At 39.9% G+C, this 19,752-nt stretch overlaps 3 protein-coding genes and 1 long non-coding RNA gene across 5 annotated transcripts in view; all 4 read left to right on the forward strand.

Annotated features, from left to right (window-relative positions):
• Nucleotides 1-1,518, forward strand: part of ctsc (cathepsin C) — a 6,294-nt gene extending 4,776 nt beyond the window's left edge. The window contains exon 7 of the mRNA XM_053239946.1: nucleotides 187-1,518. Within this exon, the coding sequence (XP_053095921.1) occupies nucleotides 187-686 (500 nt within the window). The 3' untranslated portion in view covers nucleotides 687-1,518. The remainder of the gene's footprint in view (nucleotides 1-186) is intronic.
• A 960-nt stretch (nucleotides 1,519-2,478) lies between these two features.
• On the forward strand, nucleotides 2,479-5,812 carry rab38a (RAB38a, member RAS oncogene family). Its single transcript, XM_034310757.2, has 3 exons — nucleotides 2,479-2,689; nucleotides 3,499-3,782; nucleotides 4,977-5,812. The coding sequence occupies exons 1-3, from the start codon at nucleotides 2,497-2,499 to the stop codon at nucleotides 5,127-5,129; spliced, it is 630 nt and encodes a 209-aa protein (XP_034166648.2). The 5' UTR covers nucleotides 2,479-2,496; the 3' UTR covers nucleotides 5,130-5,812.
• Nucleotides 5,813-6,308: 496 nt separating this feature from the next.
• LOC128320181 (uncharacterized) lies at nucleotides 6,309-9,607 on the forward strand. Its single transcript, XR_008303642.1, has 4 exons — nucleotides 6,309-6,508; nucleotides 6,837-7,111; nucleotides 7,954-8,061; nucleotides 8,194-9,607. It is a non-coding gene; the product is annotated as an uncharacterized LOC128320181 (long non-coding RNA).
• Nucleotides 9,608-17,176: 7,569 nt separating this feature from the next.
• Nucleotides 17,177-19,752, forward strand: part of tiam1b (TIAM Rac1 associated GEF 1b) — a 47,160-nt gene continuing 44,584 nt past the window's right edge. Inside the window, exon 1 of one of the 2 annotated variants that reach the window (XM_053239838.1) lies at nucleotides 17,177-17,450. The gene's annotated coding sequence lies outside the window, so the exon portion shown is untranslated. The remainder of the gene's footprint in view (nucleotides 17,451-19,752) is intronic. The other variant, XM_026943514.3, reaches the window with a different exon arrangement.

A 19,752-nucleotide genomic window follows, 5' to 3' on the forward strand; every position in this document is an offset into this window, starting at 1 on the left:
TGGGAGTCTTCTGTAAGTTTTCTGTAATGTAATGGCTCCTGGACCCTACGTAGTGCACTACATACCTGACCGCATTTGTGCTAAAACTAGTAAAGATGCTTATTTCTGTTAAAAGTTCAGGTTGTCATGGAAACATGACTTGTTTAAGGAACGTTTTCGCTTATATGTAGTTCTGAATCTTTTCAGGTTGCGACGGCGGTTTCCCGTACCTGATCGGTAAATACGTGCAGGACTTCGGTATCGTCGAGGAGACGCTCTTCCCTTACACTGGCAAAGATTCTCCCTGCACCGTCTCGGCCGACAGTCCTCGCAATTACGTCTCCGAATACCACTACGTAGGCGGCTTCTACGGCGGCTGCAACGAGGCGGCCATGATGGCCGAGCTGGTGAGGGACGGCCCAATGGGCGTGGCCTTCGAGGTTTACCCCGACTTCATGCACTACAAACAGGGCATCTACCATCACACAGGCCTGCGTGACTCCATCAACCCTTTCGAGCTGACCAATCACGCAGTGCTGCTGGTGGGCTATGGGCGGAGCCAGGAGACGGGCGAGAAGTACTGGATCGTGAAGAACAGCTGGGGAACTGAGTGGGGCGAAGACGGCTACTTCCGCATCCGGCGCGGGTCCGACGAGTGCGCTATAGAGAGCATCGCCGTGGCAGCCAAACCCATCGCTCAGCTGTGAGGTCATTTCCTGTTTGCTTTGGTGTCGAAGAGCATCTGTGTGTCTGCCTTTGCTATTGTGATTCTCTAAGAAGACTGCCTACTCGATTTTTTTTTTTTTTTTTTTTTTTTTTTTTTTTTTTTTAAAAAAGGGAAATTTAAGGAAAGCTGCTGTCGCTCTAAATGTGATGATCTGACATGGCTGTGTCCCAAATCCTTCCTTTGTTTACTAGTTATGGTATTCAGTGTGCTATATAGCATAGGAAATTACAACGGCCTCAAGTATCATGTGATAAGAAGGCATTTGGGATTGTGGTCACGAGGTACAAACACGGTGACGTCATCGAGAAGATCAGCAGTTATTTTAAAATTCGCTCTCGGTTTAATTAATTCTATAGTAATTTAATAACGAAAATTGTTTATAAAGCCTGTTGTTCGGTTCATTTCACTGTGGTGCCTTCGATAATCAGGACGGATCTGCTTTATTGGAAAAAAGGGATTGTTTTCCTCTCGCGCATTAGCAAAAGCTCCTAGCATGTACTCATTGTTCATGGCTCCGTCCCAATCCCATTTCCTCACTTCAGATTAATAACTGACCCTTGTTCCTCTAGCAGATTTAAATGATGGTAAAAAAGGGAAGCAGTGTGTGTTTTTGGCCACTTTTCTCAGGTGTTGCATACAAATCGGTTGTTCAACACACACACACACACACCACACACACACATCAGTATTTCAGTTAAATTATCACTACCTTGCAGTTAAAAATGTTCAGACGCTGAGATTTGATTTTTAAATCTGATCAATTTTATGCGAATTTTTTGATATGTACAATAAAGGCTGCTTTTTAAACATTATTTCCTTGTTTGAGGTTTTATGTCTTTACGCAAGTCTCTTCTCCATTACTGAAATCTTCTGTTGTTTCACATCCTGATTTTACTTTTGAACATTTTGGTTATTTTTATTTTGGGTTTAGATTTAAATGTATCCCGAGCCCCAGGAGAAAGTACTGAAAAATGACATGATTACTTTTACGACTCATGAACTACTTCCACTGAGGAGATGTTAAAACAGAGCCCAGACGTCTGCTCAAGTTGAATATAAAATATTTAAAATGAGATGGTTTTAGTTAAAGTGTTGAGTAAAGACCTTGCTTATACATGACTGGATGTTTGAAATGTACTTAGCAAAAAAAAAAGTTCAAATGCACAAATTGATAGTCTGCAAGAGGAAAAAAAAATGCTTGAATGTTATCTTGGACAGTTGCAATGAGCACTTAAGGAGGACTAAATGAAAATGGATGGTGTTTAAAAATAAATAAATCCATAAATTTATTTATTTCCATAAATATAATTAGCTAAAAGCACAAGTATTAAATTTTAATTGTACTAAGATACAGTATAAATCTCCTGATGCTTAAAGGGGAACAGGAAAACACGCTTACGAAAAGTGAAAGTGAATCCCCAGGGGTGCCAATAATTTTGCCACACTTGTTTGTTTTGTGTGTGGGTTTTTTTTTTTTTTTTTTGGGCTATTAATAGTTTCTCCTGTTGTTAAAATAAATGTTTTTAATATTGAAACTCATTTCCATGCAAGGTGCCAATACTTATGGAGGGCACTGTGTCTATATCTATATCTATATCTCCGCAGCTCACTACTATCTAATATATTTGCACTATGTAGGGTGCCTGACTGCTAGGGTGCGATTTGAGACCCTCCTTACAGTAGGAGGGTTCTGTGGTTTGGGATCTTGCCGAGCGATCTAATCCCTAAATCCTCGCTTAGGGAAAACTTAACGAAGGGCTCGAGCGGCTCCGTCTCATTCGTCGCTCAGCATGCAGCGGAGGGAGCATCGCTATAAGGTCCTTGTGATCGGAGACCTCGGCGTCGGGAAGACGAGCATCATCAAACGCTACGTGCACCAGCACTTCTCCGCTAACTACAGAGCCACCATCGGAGTGGACTTCGCCCTCAAAGTGCTCCACCTGGATCAGGACACGATCCGGCTGCAGCTGTGGGACATTGCAGGTGAAGATTTCACACACACACACACACACACACACATATACACACACACATATACACATGTGCACACATGCATTTGCACTCTCTCTCTCACACACACACACACACACACACACACACACATTTATTATAACATTTGACTCCTAAATCTTTCTCATGCTTTAAGCATAATAGATTTGAACTGATGCAGATTAAAAAAAGAGAAAAAAACAAGTGGAGCTGAATTATTTCCGCTCGTGTGGTTCCCCGTCGCAGCACGTGACTCTAATTCCCTCAGAAATCTCCCGCTGAACAAAGCCGAAAGTTCCTGCGTGTGACGCTCACGTGAGAGAGATTGCTCACCAAACAGCTTTGGGCTGTGTTCCAAACGGTTAGCTTGTTATCTTGTTATTCAAGCCGACTCTGTCTGTGGCTGAACCTCCTGGCAGAGGCAACCAGGTTAGGGCTGCTGGGTAAAAAAAAAAAAAAAAAGGTCACAGGATCATGTGTGTGACGCTCACGTGAAAAAGATTTCTCATGATAAGTGCAAGACAAAACTGAAGAACCGAAGGTTGGGCTTTGTTCCAAATTCTACAATCCATGACTACTTAGGGTTCTCTGTAGAACCTCTTCAGTTCTACGTACGTTTTTTTTAGCAGCACATGGTTTATGCTAAGTGCTAATCAGCTAAGTAGCTAGCTAGCAGGCTACGTTCCTGCTTTCTCGCTCCTCTTCAGCGTGACTCCGCCCATTGGCTTCTTTTGTTATTTAGGACGTCTCTCTCTCTCTCTCTCTCTCTCTCTCTCTCTCTCTCTCTCTCTCTCTCTCCGCAGGTCAGGAACGTTTCGGCAACATGACACGCGTGTACTACCGTGACGCCCTCGGCGCCTTCGTGGTTTTCGACGTGACGCGCTCGTGCTCTTTCGAGGCCGTGAGGAAGTGGAAGGAGGATTTAGACGACAAGGTGAGCGTCTCGGGCGGGAATCGGATCGCCGCCGTGCTGCTCGCCAACAAGTGTGACCAGGAAAGAGACGACGCTTTCACCAAAAACTACGCCCGAATGGAGCAGTTCTGCCAAGAGCACGGCTTCATCAGCTGGTTCGAGACGTCAGCCAAGGTACCGAGTCTTCACGTGGGTGAGACGACGTGTCTCTGGTGCGGTCTGTCGTCATAGTAACGGTCTACAACTTGCACCACCGTAACAGTGAAACGTTACGGGATTTAAAGCCTTTCTTTACTGTGAGCTCTACACAGTTCTCACCTGTGTGCACTACCAAGGGTCCGTCTTTCTTTCTTTCTTTCTTTCTTTCTTTTAATTATAATTCTGAATTTATTTATTTATTTATTTTTTTAATTTTCTGACTTTATTTTACTTTTTTTTTTTCTTTCTTTCTAATTTTGATTTGACTTTATTTAATGAATTTTTACTTCTGACTTTATTTTACATTTATTTTTTACTCTTCTTTCTTTTTTAAATCAAATTTTTACTTTAATTTTTTTTCTTTTTTAAGCATTTCATTTTTTACTGTTTATTTTCTTATTTGAATTTATATTTATTTCTTTTTCCCTTTTTCTTTTCTTAATTTCTTTCTTTCTTTCTTCTTTAATCAAATTTTTACTTTATTTTTTACTCTCAATAATTTGATTGCGTTCTTTTGTATGTTTTCATTTTGTTATTTCATTTTGCATTTATTTATTTTGGTCTCTTCTTTGCCTCGTTTTTTTTCCTTTTTTTCTCTTTCTTTTAGTCTTTTTGTTATTTCCCTTGCCTTCTTTCTTTCTTTCTTTCTTTCTTATGTAATTTTTACTTTATTTTTACTTGTAAATTTTTTTTTACTTTTTTATTTTCTTACTTTATCTTAAATTTATTTCTTTTGATCTTTTTATTATTTGCCTTGCCCTCTTTCTTTCCTTCCTTCCTTCTTTTCTTTTTTCTTATTTCTCTGACAATATTTCTTTTTTTCTTTATTATTTTCATACTATATTTTACTTCTTTTTTATTTCTTTTAGTCTTTTTGTTATTTGCCTTCTCTCTCTCTCTCTCTCTCTCACACACACTCACTTTCTCTCTCTCTCTCTCTCACTCACTTTTTTCCCTCTCTCTGTGTGTCTCTCTCTCTCTCTCTCTCTCTCTCTCTCTCTCGCTTCCTGCTCAGTCACAGAGTAATGAATATGCAGATGAAGCAAGTCATGAATATTCATTAGCATATCAATCACACTCCTTGGTTGTGAAACTGGGTGTGAAGATTCTCTCTCTCTTGCTCTCTCTCTCTCTCTCTCTCTCTCTTGCTCTCTCTCTCTCTCTCTGCAGGAGGACATTAATATAGATGAAGCTGTTACCTGTCTGGTGAGACACATCATGGCCAGCGAGACAGAGCTGCTCCAGAGGGAGGTCATGGACATCGTCTCCCCTAAACTGGATTCGGGACGCAGCCCACCCTGCTCTTCCTGCCTGAGGCCCTAAATCACTCCATCCTCACTTCACCAGCACACTTCATCCCTCAAAATACTCCATATCCCACTAAACACACACACACACACACACACACACACACACAATTATATACAGTTGTGTGTGTGTGTGTGTGTACAGTAGCCTGTGTGTGTTATAAAAAAAGCAACTGTGCATTTGTATCCATAGCAACAGACTTGAAACACACTTCACACATCAGCAACCTTATAGAGCAACCTGAACATCTCTCTCTCTCTCTCTCTCTTTCTTTCTCTCACTCGCTCTCTCCATTATTCACACATTCACTTATCATTTCTGAATCAACTTGTTTTTGTTTAATAACAATGGGAAAGTTTAATTAAGAATATGCCAATTATCTAAATATGTTAATCAGCCATTCCTGATGACATCACTACCTGTAATGTGTATTGCTGTTATTTATTTTGCTGTGTGTGTGTGTGTGTGAGTGAGATGTTTTTATTAAATGTTGAATGTAAAGTGATTATCTGTATGATTTACTGTGTTAAGTGAGGAATAGAACACTTGGGGTCATGCTGTTACAGGAAAATCATCAGTGACGGGGTGGTGTGATGAATCGGAGTTTCCTATAACATTACATCCTGAAGTGTTTTATTCCTCAGATACCACAGCTAGTGATTATTTATTAAAGAAGGAAACAGCATGCTTTTTATCCATTTATGGCTACATTTACTGTCGTGGAACGTCTGCAGAACAAGTTTATTCCTGTCATCACTTTATCACATTATCACCTGTCCAGAGTCTACAGACTGTTTCAGCCATAAAACACAGAGAGAGATAAGTGTGTTAAAGTAACTGGATAGAAAGTGTGTGTGTGTGTGTGTGTGTGTGTTTCTGTGTTTGACCACAAACAGACCCAATCAATGAGACCGAAAGATCAAGTGAAAGGTCAACAATGAGCAATAGATTTGTCAATAGTCACATGTCATGTGACCCAAACAGTAAAGTACACACACAATGTAGAGGAATGATTTATTGTCCACAACTGCAGACACACACACACACACACACACACACACATTCAAAGTCTGCATTTTTATATATACATATATATATATATATATATATATATATAGAGAGAGAGAGAGAGAGAGAGAGTCATGGAATGTGGCAAACAACTCTGTGTGTGTGTGTGTGTGTGTGTGAGTGAGAGAGAGCGGTTTAAAGGAAAGACCTTCAGGGATGGGAATATGAATAATGAGATGTTCAGTTTAATTAACAGCGCAGCTCTTCAGAAGAATACAAATGACATCACACACACACACACATACACACACACACTTTGGCGTCCTTCAGTCGGGAGAGGAGACAGAATTGATGGCGCAGTCTGACCGAATAAAAGTGGAGACAGAGTGAGTATTCTGGTTCAGAACACACACTGATTCTGTTCAGTGAGTCAGCTCATTTGACTCAGTTCACCATTAAGAGTCGACTCTTTTGTCTCTCAGCTGGATCCTGCTCAGGTTTTTCCTAAAGCTGGATAAAGTTTGTAATACTATGACCACAAGTTGTTATTTTGCTGAACTATGGCTGAAATTGGTCAAAGAAATCGTACCCTATGTTCTAATTAACAAAATAGTATTACTTTGTTCAGTCACTGATTGATTCGTTTATTCATTCATTTGTTTTTTTCCTTCTGCTTTTCCTGGTGGATGCTTGTGGTGGCAACATGCTGAGAAGGTTGGCCTAGACTTCCTTAGTCCCAGCCACAGATTCCAGCTCCTCCTGGGGCATTCCCCAATATTCCCAAGCCAACTATATGATATAATCCTTCCAGATGTTCCTTGGTGTTCCCTGTGGGGCATGCCTAATACAATCTCTAATCTCTAGCTGGAACCAACCAGGGCCTTCCTTGTAAGGTACCCAAACCACCTCAACTGGCTCCTCTCGAATGTAAGGAGCAGCAGCTGTACTCCAAGGTTCTCCTGGATTGTTGAGCTCCTTACCTTATTGCGGTGAGTAATCCATATCCAGCCCATACCTTACCATCTCACATACTAACTCAGATCCCTTCCTGCCAGCAAAGTGATATCCAACATCCAACAACTCAAGCTTCCACGGCAAGGATCTAGTCCGTCTAAAGCTGTCCAATACATGCTTATCGCCATAATAGCAGTGCACCCAAGATGGCCATTTTTGGCTGAACCTGGGTTACGTAGGAGGCTCGGTCACTACAGGCACCGCCCCCAGGCCTAGCTCTAGGGTTGGGTCTCAGTAACCCTAATCCATGCAGAGTACAACTCTTTTTTTTTTTACCTATCATAGGGATCTTTAGGATGACTTTTTGTCTGACTTCTCCCCTCAGATCTATTTAACAAGTGTAGTGTTAAGAAGGACACAAGTACACCACAACCACAAAGGTCTCGATCCATGAAAATGACTTTGATTTGTTTGTAAAGTCTGGCAATCTAAATTTGCCAAACTACCTACTGGCATGTTTTTTGGAAGGTGAGCATAAACCAGAGAACCCAGAGGAGAACTTGTACAGAAACTCCATCACAGAGAGTGAGCTCTGGATCAAACTGGTGACCCTGGAGGTGTTAGGGGCAATGAATCACCGTACCTAGACTAAAAGAATTATAATACTACACACATACTGTATATTCTTCCACCAAACATTTTGACAAGCATCAGTTAAATTCTAGTTAAAACTTTGTCCCAGTCTTGCTCTTGCATTCATTTTTGACTCGTTCTTGACCCAGTCTTGGCTATTTGTGGTCTTCAGCTTTTATTAAACATGATGAAAGTGACCTTACCTAAAACCTAACCTGCATTTCATTGTACTTCCTCCTTCCAGCAAATCCAGTTCCTGGATGCATGGATGGATGGATGGGTCAATAAATGAGGAACTGGATGGACTGGTGGATTGATAGATAGTCGGATGGGTGAATCAATGAATAAAGTGGTGGGTGATTGTATTACAAGACACTTACATTTATATCTTCATTTCCTTTAATCTCTCTTCTCATCTGACTCCTCTCCTATCTGTTGCTCTCCTTCAACCTCTCCCTTTCCCTCTCCCTCTCCCTAACTCCAGAAAGAAAAGATCCTATCCATCTCTCCTGGTCCTCCTGCCAAATGTAATTGAAAGCACAGCTGCTTCACATGGACACAGGTGCTTTCATTTTTTCGTTACGAGATGGAATAAGAATGAAATGAAGGTCAAACCCAATGAGAAGGGCTACGTCCCAAACCACACAGTGTAGTACTACATAGTGTGTCACAATAAAACACCAACAATAGTACAGACTATTTATGAGCAGTGTGCCATTTGGGAAGTAGTTTCATGTTCGCAGGTGTTGTCGAGATTAGACTAATTATCTACAGATTTGATCTACTGAAGGTTCTAATGGTACGTCATGTGGTAATGTGGTTTTGAAGTTCTAAGAATTGCGGCCCAAACATTCTTAGATCTCATTGATAATGCATAGAGATCACTCTCCAGCTGGCATGACACACACACACACACACACACACACACACACACACACACACACACACATAGGCCACCATCCAACGCCACAGCTGGGTATGTTTCAATCATGAGGACACACACACAACCACGTCAAACACTTTGATTTCAGTCCAGACTTCATCACCTTATTAAAATAAGGTCTCGTTAGTGTGGGTGTGTTAATTTTACATACTAGAAATAACACAAGGTCACATGCTCAGGCTTTTGGTGCTTGGACCCGGATCTTTAAATGGATAAGTTTCTCATTCTCTCATGTTGTACGAGATTCTGTCCATCATAAACTATAGACTCGTTTATCTAAACATGAGGCTAGTTGATAAGTAGGGTTTACCGAAACAAGCTAAAAATTAGGCTAGTCATCTGACGACATGTAAGGTTTAGCGGAATACACAATGTTACTTATTGGGGTTTAGCTAAATGAGGTTATATGATGTTCTTGGGTACGAGGTTTAGATGGATTGTGGAGCTAGTTGATGAGTAGGTTTTAGCTAAATAAGGTTATTTGACATGATGTTAGATTTAGCTAGGTTTAGCCAAAAGGGGTTAAATGAGGTTAATTACTAAATTATATTTAGATAAATTGGGTTATATAAGGCATATTATTAGCTGATGTTTAGCTTAATGAGGTTATACAAGCCAATGGGTATGAAGTTGAGGTTGAGATCTGAGTCTTAGCTAAAAAAAAAAAACTATAATGCTAATTGATAAGTCAGGCTGAGTCTTTACATAAGGCAAAGTAACAACTGAGTTTTAGCTACGTAAGGTTATATGAAGCAAACTAAAAAATAAGGTTTAGCAATTTGTGTTATGAGGCATATTAATAACTGATCTTTAGCTAAATGAGGTTATATGTTGCTAATTGAGCTTAAATTGAGCTACATGAAGCTAAATGGCATTGAAGACTCTAAGCTACGTGTGTGAGGTTACTGTTTTACACTCTGTTGTTTTATGAAGCCTTTCCTTCGCTTGATACATGGCCTCCATACATCAACTTTATGTTACATCGGAAGGCCACTTCCTATAAAATGTGATTATTGCGCTGGCTTCTGCTTGATGTAGCTCTGGGAATTATAGACGTTGTGAATGTTGTAATCTTAATCTCTCTCTCTCTCTCTCTCTCTCTATACATATATATATATATATATGTATATATATTCCGAGATTTATATAAATGAAATGAAATGATGCTACATTCAGATCATTGACATGACGTGAGGATAAATAAGACAACAGGAGTCTGCGAGGCTGCAACAAGCCCACAGATGCTATAAGGGATTAATCTCTGCTACTTGAGGCAAAGTGAGATAGCTGTCTTATTGATGCTACACAGGGGGCAGGGTGTGAGCTTGCGTAAAAAACGATTTGAGTAATAAATCTACCGAGTTCCTTTATTTTACTCCCTTGTTGGCTTGACTGTCATAATTCTCAACACCCCCTGGTGAAACAGCCGTTCTCTGTGAATCGATGTTCTCTGCATTACTTGAAATTTGAAAGTGAAATAGTCAGTGATCTGGGTGATTTAATGATTTTGGTATAATTGAGCCTTTGTAACTTCTTTGCTTTCTTACAAGGTTCCTTTGCTGACAGACTGCATTTTGCTCTTAAATGGATAACACGGTTGAGATAGAATTAGCAAATACACAAAATGTTGTGAACTAGCATCCATGCTAATGGTATGTGGACATTAAGGACATTCTAATCAGTTACTTAATTTTTTTTTATTAGTAATTTCATTAGTAAGATACAGAATATCATTGTAAATAAAGAAAAAAAGGAATTAGAGAACTTACTTTTCTTCTTCTCATGAACTTCAGGAAATTCAAATGATGCAACTTCCTGTCAAACATGGGACTTTTTTTTTTCTAAAGGGGTGTGTTCAGGTAACAGGGTGGAACTATAGTGTGCATTTTTCATTACTCGTGGAAAATAATGTTTCCAGGTTGAGATGTTTGGTTAACAAAATAGATAAAGATAAATTCAATAGATAAATTCAATAAAGCAATAAGCTACTAAAGGATGTGCATTGCAGTGATTTTATCACGTATAATGGTGTGCTTAGACATGACGCAAAGAAGAGTGTCTAAAAATTTGGACTTATTTTTGACTCGAACTTGTTCTTGGTCTTGACTGTGGTCTTTATTTGCCTTGCACTTAGCACTGGCTTATGCATTTCACTGTTTAGCTTCTTGTATAAAAAGTACGTACTTCATCCTTCCAACTGAAATTCAGTCCCGCTTTGGCCCTGGATGGATGGATGGATGGATGAGTGGTTCAATAATGGGTAATGATTATATGACTATAAATGTTTATTATATTTCAAGGTAGAGTTTATCAATGTTTTATGCCAGGGATGTCCAATCTTATCCACAAAGGGCCGGGTGTGGGTGTAGCTTTTCATTCCAACCAAGCAGAAGCCAAACCTGAGTCTACTGAAAGCCAAGATAAACTGATTAAACAGGTGGAATCAGGTGTGACTCTTGTTTGGTTGATGATGAAAACCTGCACCCACACTGGCCCTTTGTGGATCAGATTGGAAACTCCTTTTTTAAGCCATTGATCTGAAACACGCATGTAGGTCGTTATGTTGAAAACTTGTTTAAAACGATGTTTACTTTTACTTCACACATACATTTGTAAATGTTAGTATCACTGGGATCCCCGTTCGTGGAAATACCCTTCTCATATCTTTCCTTTTGTCTTTTAATTTTAATGTTCCCAACATGGCTTAAGGAGACTACACAAGGCCAAAGTGTTCATGTGTGAAAAGGCTTTGTGTCAATATAAGCAGAGATTGTTAAATTATTAATAAAGCCGTTCTTCATAACTTGTAGCCATACATCACTTCTTTGTAACACGGGAAAGCCTATAAAATCCGATCAATGCATTCAATGTAGCTGTGATTTATGGGTAATCTGAGAAAGATACAACACTCTGTATACATACAAGTGGAGATGTAAAGCTATAATATCTTATTAAACTGGCTCATCTCAAATATTTCATCATGTAGCTGTGTGCAATTGCGTTAGCCTTTAGTTTACTTAAATTCAAGTCTTCTATATTTTGTGAAATATGATTTCTGAGATTTAAATCAATTTCATGACACTGCATGATGTGAATTGAAGATACATCAAGCTAACTGAGCTTACCCAAAGCTAAAATGAGGCTACGTGAGGCCTCCAGCAGGGTTTCATGTTTACATTTAACCTCCTATAGCTTCACTCAGCCTCATTTTTCTTTTACTCCAATTTTAGTTGAACCTCTAGACTATGGTTGATGCGGTGTAGATTCACTTAGCCTCATTAACCATCATGAGCCATCATACCTCATTTAGCCTCATGTAACCTCATATAAGTTTCAGTCCATTTCATTTAGCCTCATTTAGGGTCAAGTATTCATAGAAGTCCTCTGTATTTTAGCTTCTGTCAAAGCCAGACTAGCATCCCGGTAATAGACACTAACACTGACAGATGAGTCTGTGTGTATGTGTGTGTGTGTGTGTGTGTGTTTTTTTTTTTTTTTTTACAGCCTCAGAAATATTACCTCTCGGCGCCATCTGGTTTCATTTTTGTGCCTGACCAATAAAATAAATGGTTTAATAAAGATGGTCTCACAAATGTCTAGACAGTGTGTGTGTGTGTGTGTGTGTGTGTGTGTGTGTGTGTGAGAGAGAGAGAGAGAGAGAGAGAGGCTCCTTTCGATTCATTAACCAATAAACTTGTCTGTTCTTAGAAGCCTACAACATTCACAGATCCACAGAATATACATTTAGCTCAAATATCACAAAGCTCTTGATCGTATTGACGATGAGTTAATGAATCGAATGGATAGATGGAGGAATGGATGGTAGATTGGTGAATTCATGCATGGTTTGCTAGGTAGAGTAGGTGATGGGTGGATGAAAGGATGGGCAGATGGATAGATCGGTAGATAGGTGGTTGAATGGATAGACTGATGGATGCTCAGTTGGCTAGATGAATGCAGGAATGGATAGATTGGTGGATGGATAGATTGAAGGAATAGTAGATTCAGATATGGGCTGGTGCATACATGATGGGTGGGTGGATAAATGTATTTCTGGTTGAAGGGATGGATGAATAGATGTATGAGTAGAAGTACTGGTGAATGGATGGATGATTGGTGGATGCATGCATGATAGGTAGATGGATGGACTTGTGGATGAATGGATGAATGCATAGATTGTTTGGTGAATGAATAGTTGTTTTTGTGGACAGATTGAAGGACTGTTCTATAAATGGCAGGATGCACAGTTGGCTAGATGAATGTAGGAACAGACGAACAGATGGGTGGATGGATTGAAGGATTAGTTGGTGCACGTATTCTTTGGTGAGCGGCTGATGGTAGAATAGATGGGTAGGTAGATGAATTGATAGATGGATGATGAATTTGTGAATAAATAGATGTACTGCTAGAGGTCTAATGAGTAGGTGATAGGGGGATGGGTTGATGAATGGATAGATGGATGAAGGTTAGTGGATCGGTGGATGCATGCATGGTTTGGTGGGTGAATGATTGATGAATGGATGGATGGATTGGTGGATAATTAGATGAATGAATGGGTTGATGGTTTCATGAATTGATGGATAGATGGATGGTGGATTGGTGAATGGATGTATGGTTTGGTGGCTATATGATGGGTGAGATGAATGCCTAGATCCAAGGATTAACCAATGTAGATGAACTGGGGACAGGATGGATGGATGGATGGATGGATGGATGGAAAGATTATTACATACAGACATGAGTAAGTGATGAATAAATGTATGATAGATTAGTATAGATGAATTGATGTATAGAGGTAGTGGTGATTGGATGGATGATGGATTGCTGAGTCCATGTATGGTTTGGTGAGTGAAGGGTGAATAGAAAGATGAATCCATGGGTACGTGGGATGCTGAATGTATAAACTGATGAATAAATGGATGGATGGATGGATGGATGGTGGATTAATGAATGCTTGCATGATTTGGCGAGTGGATGACGGACCAAGACGAGTGGAAGACTGGACTGATTGATGGACGGATGGATGTATTCAAGTATTAACAGATGCAGATGACGAATAGCTGTATGGGTAAAGGATCTAGTGAATGGATGGGCAGATGATGGACGGATTGGTAGATTGGTGAATGCATACATGCCCTGATGAATAGAGTATAGGTGGGTTAATGGGTTGAGGGATTAATGCATTGGTAGTGGATGGATACATAGAAAAATAGATGAATGAATAGATGGATAGATGGTTGATTAATGATTGCATGTATGGCCTGGTGAGTAGATAATGGGTGAGATGGATGGATGGATTGTAAATTAATGGAAGGATGCACAGTTGGTTAGGTGAAAAAAATGGATTACTGGATGGGTAGATGGATGGCTGGATGGATTAGAAAAGAAAGGGATGGGTTTGTGAGTAAGTAGTAGGTGGATAGGTGGGTGTGTGGATAAATGTATAAATTCTGGATGAATGAATGGATGATGATTTGATGAAAGCAATCATAGTTTGGTGAGTAAATGATGGGTGGATGGATGCATGGCTGATGTATGGTTAATTGGGTGAACGGGTGAATAAATAGATGGATGAGTGGATATATTTATCGGTGGTTCGATGGTCATTTCATACTTGTATACTACGTGGTAACACTTCTGACTTGAATTTTAAAAACTGCTTTAACACACATGGAGAAGGATGAAGAATTCAACAATGGTCCTGTGCTGCTCTCTAGTGTGTGTGATGGAAATTGCATAATTATGTGTGATCGCAATGTATTCGTTTTTTTCAACTAAAAAAAAGCTATTATACTTTTACACATTTATGAAAGAACTAATAATTAACACATATTTAACACTAGTCAGTGCACACTGGATGAGTGTGCAGGCAGTGTGTATATGATGTACAGAACTATTTGTATTGTAGGATATATTGCAAAGACTGAGAGAGGGAAAGGGGGATAATAGAGTGGGTAATGTCTGTACATCATAAATACAATTTGTGTATGTGAAATACATGTTCTCCAAGCAAGAGGCTGAAAGAGAAGAAGAAAAAATGTGCCTGGATGATTGTAAACTGGATGATTGTATGCTGGATGACTGTAAGGTGGATGACTGTACGCTGGATGATTGTATGCTGGATGATTGTATGGTGGATGACTGTAAGATGGATGATTGTAGGGTGGATGACTGTATGCTGGATGATTGTATGCTGGATGACTGTACGCTGGATGATTGTATGGTGGATGACTGTACGCTGGATGATTGTATGCTGGATGATTGTATGGTGGATGATTGTATGCTGGATGACTGTAAGGTGGATGACTGTATGCTGGATGATTGTATGCTGGATGATTGTATGGTGGATGACTGTAAGATGGATGATTGTATGCTGGATGATTGTATGCTGGATGATTGTATGGTGGATGATTGTATGGTGGATGACTGTAAGATGGATGATTGTATGCTGGATGATTGTATGCTGGATGACTGTACGCTGGATGACTGTACGCTGGATGACTGTAAGGTGGATGACTGTATGCTAGATGACTGTATGCTAGATGACTGTACGCTGGATGATTGTATGCTGGATGACTGTATGCTAGATGACTGTATGCTAGATGACTGTACGCTGGATGATTGTACGCTGGATGATTGTATGCTGGATGACTGTATGCTGGATGACTGTACGCTGGATGACTGTACGCTGGATGACTGTATGCTAGATGACTGTACGCTGGATGATTGTATGCTGGATGACTGTACGCTGGATGATTGTATGCTGGATGACTGTATGCTGGATGACTGTAAGGTGGATGACTGTATGCTGGATGATTGTATGCTGGATGACTGTATGCTGGATGACTGTAAGGTGGATGACTGTACGCTGGATGACTGTAAGGTGGATGACTGTAAACTGGATGATTGTATGCTGGATGACTGTAAGCTGGATGATTGTATGCTGGATGATTGTATGCTGGATGATTGTATGGTGGATGACTGTACGCTGGATGATTGTACGCTGGATGACTGTAAGGTGGATGACTGTAAGCTGGATGATTGTACGCTGGATGATTGTATGCTGGATGACTGTAGGGTGGATGACTGTACGCTGGATGACTGTAAGGTGGATGACTGTAAGCTGGATGATTGTACGCTGGATGATTGTATGCTGGATGACTGTAGGGTGGATGACTGTATGCTGGATGACTGTAAGGTGGATGACTGTATGTTGTCAACTTTCAACTGCCTTAATTACAGGGTTACTCAAAAAAAAAAAAATCCCCAGATAGCAGCCTAAAGCATAAGTCAAGTGTGATAGTCTCTTGTTTGAGGCTATGACGTTATTAATGATCTCATTATTAATGATCTGACCTCAGTAAAGTTGGATCAGAGTTTGATATTCACCAGATATTCAGCAAGAATACAGAAACCCAATGCAATTCCATAGAAATCAGGAACTTTAAGATGAAATATTACCATTGTTACAACAAACTTATAGACAGTAGTGCTGGACTTAATGATGATGTGAGCAGTGGGTATCTATCTGTTGCCATGTAGGAATCAGTATGAATCGATGATACAAACCAGACTAGAAGTCTTTATTTCCCTGTAGTGTTTTCTCTTCCTTTGTGATCTTCTCTCTGTCCTCTACCCTTTTTCTTACTTTCTGTTCTCTCCATCCTTCTCATTCAGAGTAGTCAATCCACCTACCACCATTATTTTTGGGAGTTTGTATCTCTCCTATCATACGACAGCTACCAATCTGGGAGAGTGAAGTCTATCATATGCTTCTTCCAAGATCCAGCCAACCGCATCTTTTCGAACTGTTGCTCATGTTGCATCACAGGGCAGAGTAACACACTCAGAGGAAAGCGCTATCCGCCCTCTTCTGCATACATGAACTCACAGACTCCCATGATTGGCTAATGTCGCCGTGATTGACAGTGGAGAGAAAGTATGCCCCTCCCACTAGAGGGAGCATGGCCAATTTTGTTTTCTTGGACTCCTGGACACGGACGGGTGTGGCATTGTCGATTCGAACTTGTGATCTCAGGGCGAACCCTTTTTTTTTATGATGCCAATTGAGAGCTCCTGAATTGTCTTTTAATAAATAAAAATTAGAAGGCAACATATACATGTGAGGGGTGCCAATAATTCTACAGTGTGTACAATGTCTTATGAATTTGGGGTACAGTTTGACAGCTCTCCTCTTTTTTTTTCAGGAGTTTATATATAATATATATATTTATATTTATATATATATATATATTTTTTTTTTTTGGTTGGGGGGATTGGGGCGGGGCTTATTATAAGGGCGGCGCCTGCTATTCTGTGCTACACACGTTGCCACGCCCCAATTTAACCGAAATACATCTCGCATCGTTGCTCTTTCACAAAACCACAAAGAAAAAAAAAAAAATCCTAGCAACAACCCAACAAGTGCGCGCGCGCTGCGGATTGGTGCGCGCGCCGTCGCCGAGCCAAGCGAACGCAGCTCCGCGCGCTCCTCCCCCATTTCGCAGCGGTGTATAGAAACGGCACAACACACACACACACACACTCACTCACTCACACACACATGCTCAGCGCGCGCAGGGAAACGCGCCAGATGTTACTAATACGCCGCACGTGCGAGGCAAAACCGGACCGTAATGGCACGCGCGTGCATTCCTAACACAGCTTAAAATAATAATAATGAATATTATGAGCAGTATCTGAAAAGCTAGGTGCGTTTATTTAAAGGCGAGGCCGTCATGTTGCACACCGGGATCTGCGTGAAGGGATGATGACACCGACAGCGACGTCACGAGACCGTAAGTCGCACGTGAAATTGATTTCCACGCCTGATTAACACGCCGTGATTTGTGTTTGCGGTGCGTTTCCGGTGCAGGAACAGTGTTGCACTACACATGACTTGTTCTGCTGTTCCAGATCATGCTAAGCTGCTAGGCTTCAGATGACTTGTTTGGACTGCATGCATATAATTATTAATTAATTTATTTATTTCTTTATTAATTTATCTTTAAAATTTCGAGGAAATTGCAAACATGCATTAGCTGCTTCCATGGCATCCACCTGTGGGTCAACGCCAAGGGCATCCTTTAGCATGTTATTTAAATAAAAAAGCAAACCAACCTTGCAGTTACATGTTCTATCTAATTGATTCACTTTCACCTGGATGCTTCCCCTGTTCAAACAGATCTGCACAATATATCATTTAATTATCGCAATATTACTGGCCTTTGCAATACTGACCCACTGCAGAAAGGCTGCAATATGCAAATGAACCTCTGACAATATTTTATTGCATGCTGTAAATATCCTGATCAACATGTAGCCAGTGGTTGAACTGTAGACATTATAATTGGGAGTAATGGTTTCATATAAGGGAGGGGTTCAAGCTATTGCTACTTTTAGATACTTAATTTTTGGCTTAGAACATTTCTTTCCACCTCATTATATTGCTCTGGCGATATATAATACTAAAATGTTAAAATAATGTTACTAATATATGGCTATATTCAGAGTCTGTAAGTCCAAATGTTATGACAGCGTTTATGTGGGGAAAGTTACGCGTATTCAGAGTCGGGTTACGCACCTCCTTCAATTGATCTTCTTGAGTTCATGTCTCTGAGGTTGCCAGATTTTTCTTGAGTAGAACTGTCCGAGGATGGGGTTTTTGATTAGCATGGAGACCACCGCCTTTAAACACAAGCGCTTGCTTTTGAAACTGAAAAAAACAAGGATGGAAAATGCAAACCAAAGAAGGAAATAGTGCTTTTTTTTTCTTTAAATTTGCTGTCAATTGTAATACAATGTCATATAAAAGCACGCCTGTTTTACTCAAACTCCACCCCACATGTATAACTCCAAGTCTGAATCCCAACGTGCGCGAACAAATACAATAAATAACTACAAAACTATGAGAAAGTGATTTCGCAAGCAAAAATCCTCAAAATGCAGCCCTAATCATATTTATAATGTCCTGCTAGCTACCTGTTAACCTTAGCTACCATTATTTACACACAACAAGAGGGAAGGTAGTGATTTTTCATGTTGAATTCTCGATTCTGATTGGTCAGAAGATTGGTTATTGATTAATTTTCTAGAGCAGCAGCTCCGACAGTAGCGCAACTGCAATTCACGCTATTATATTAAAGAGTGCGTTATCGTTTCTATAGCAACAGCGACTTCACAGGGACGTGTATGGTGTGGATATGGGGAAATTTTCTGTCAGGTGATGTGGTGTTAACATTTATGGAAGGAGTCTCCAGTGTCAGTGATTTGTAACAGGCAGAGATAGAGCTGTAACATTTTTCCCAGTAACTTACGGAAATTTTAGCTTTTCCAATAACTTTTCACGGATGTTCCACAACATTAAACGTAACAATAAATGGTTAAAAGGATGATGCGTCATTTTTTAATAAATGAAAATAAAGAACTTCTGTCTTTTTGTCTATTAAGCTTGTGCTGGTGTGATCTAGATTTATAATTATATATTTATATTTATATTGTCAGTTAATTAAATATACGTGACTATAAGATTTGTGAGCTTACGTTACATATATGACCAACGTTAAATATTGCTTTACACGTCCTAATTAACAGAGACAAACAATTAATAATGTTTATAATGTTTATAATGTATTTTGCGCACATTTTCATGTGTTAGCTTGAGGTTTGCGTTAGCTTTTTTAAGACTAAATTCCCATAATATTGGATTGCCGAGATTTTTACTAGCTGTACGAACTAGCTGTCTCGTTTTTTGCGTTCTTTCGCTGTGTACAAACACACCACTCCACTCCAAATTTCTTTTAAGTGCCTGATGTGAATTATTCATTTTGCACACAATTGCACATATTGTTCATTCATTCTCCAAAGACAAACAGCACACTCGTGTTTCTGCGTGCCTGCATCTTTGCTTTGTTTCATTGAGCTTTGTTCGTCTTTAATGAAGTCGGCCGCAGGCCTACTCACCACTATGATTCTTGAAATTCTGTTGGCCGCACATCTGAGAGAAGGCGGGAAGCTTCATGTTACAAATACTTGTCTATTCAAGGAGCAGCTTTGAAGCACTACATGCTCCTGAATTAGCCACAGTCTTCCAGGCAAGAC

Source organism: Pangasianodon hypophthalmus, chromosome 14 (assembly GCF_027358585.1).
Source record: "Pangasianodon hypophthalmus isolate fPanHyp1 chromosome 14, fPanHyp1.pri, whole genome shotgun sequence".
Classification (NCBI taxonomy): Eukaryota; Metazoa; Chordata; class Actinopteri; order Siluriformes; family Pangasiidae; genus Pangasianodon; species Pangasianodon hypophthalmus.

Excerpts from the sequence above, each read along its gene's own strand:
- rab38a (XM_034310757.2), top strand. The coding sequence starts at position 2,497 with ATGCAGCGGAGGGAGCATCGCTATAAGGTCCTTGTGATCGGAGACCTC. Across the intron at positions 2,690-3,498 it reads GCAGCTGTGGGACATTGCAG|GTCAGGAACGTTTCGGCAAC; the intron begins GTGAAGATTTCA and ends CTCTCTCCGCAG. Across the intron at positions 3,783-4,976 it reads GGTTCGAGACGTCAGCCAAG|GAGGACATTAATATAGATGA; the intron begins GTACCGAGTCTT and ends CTCTCTCTGCAG.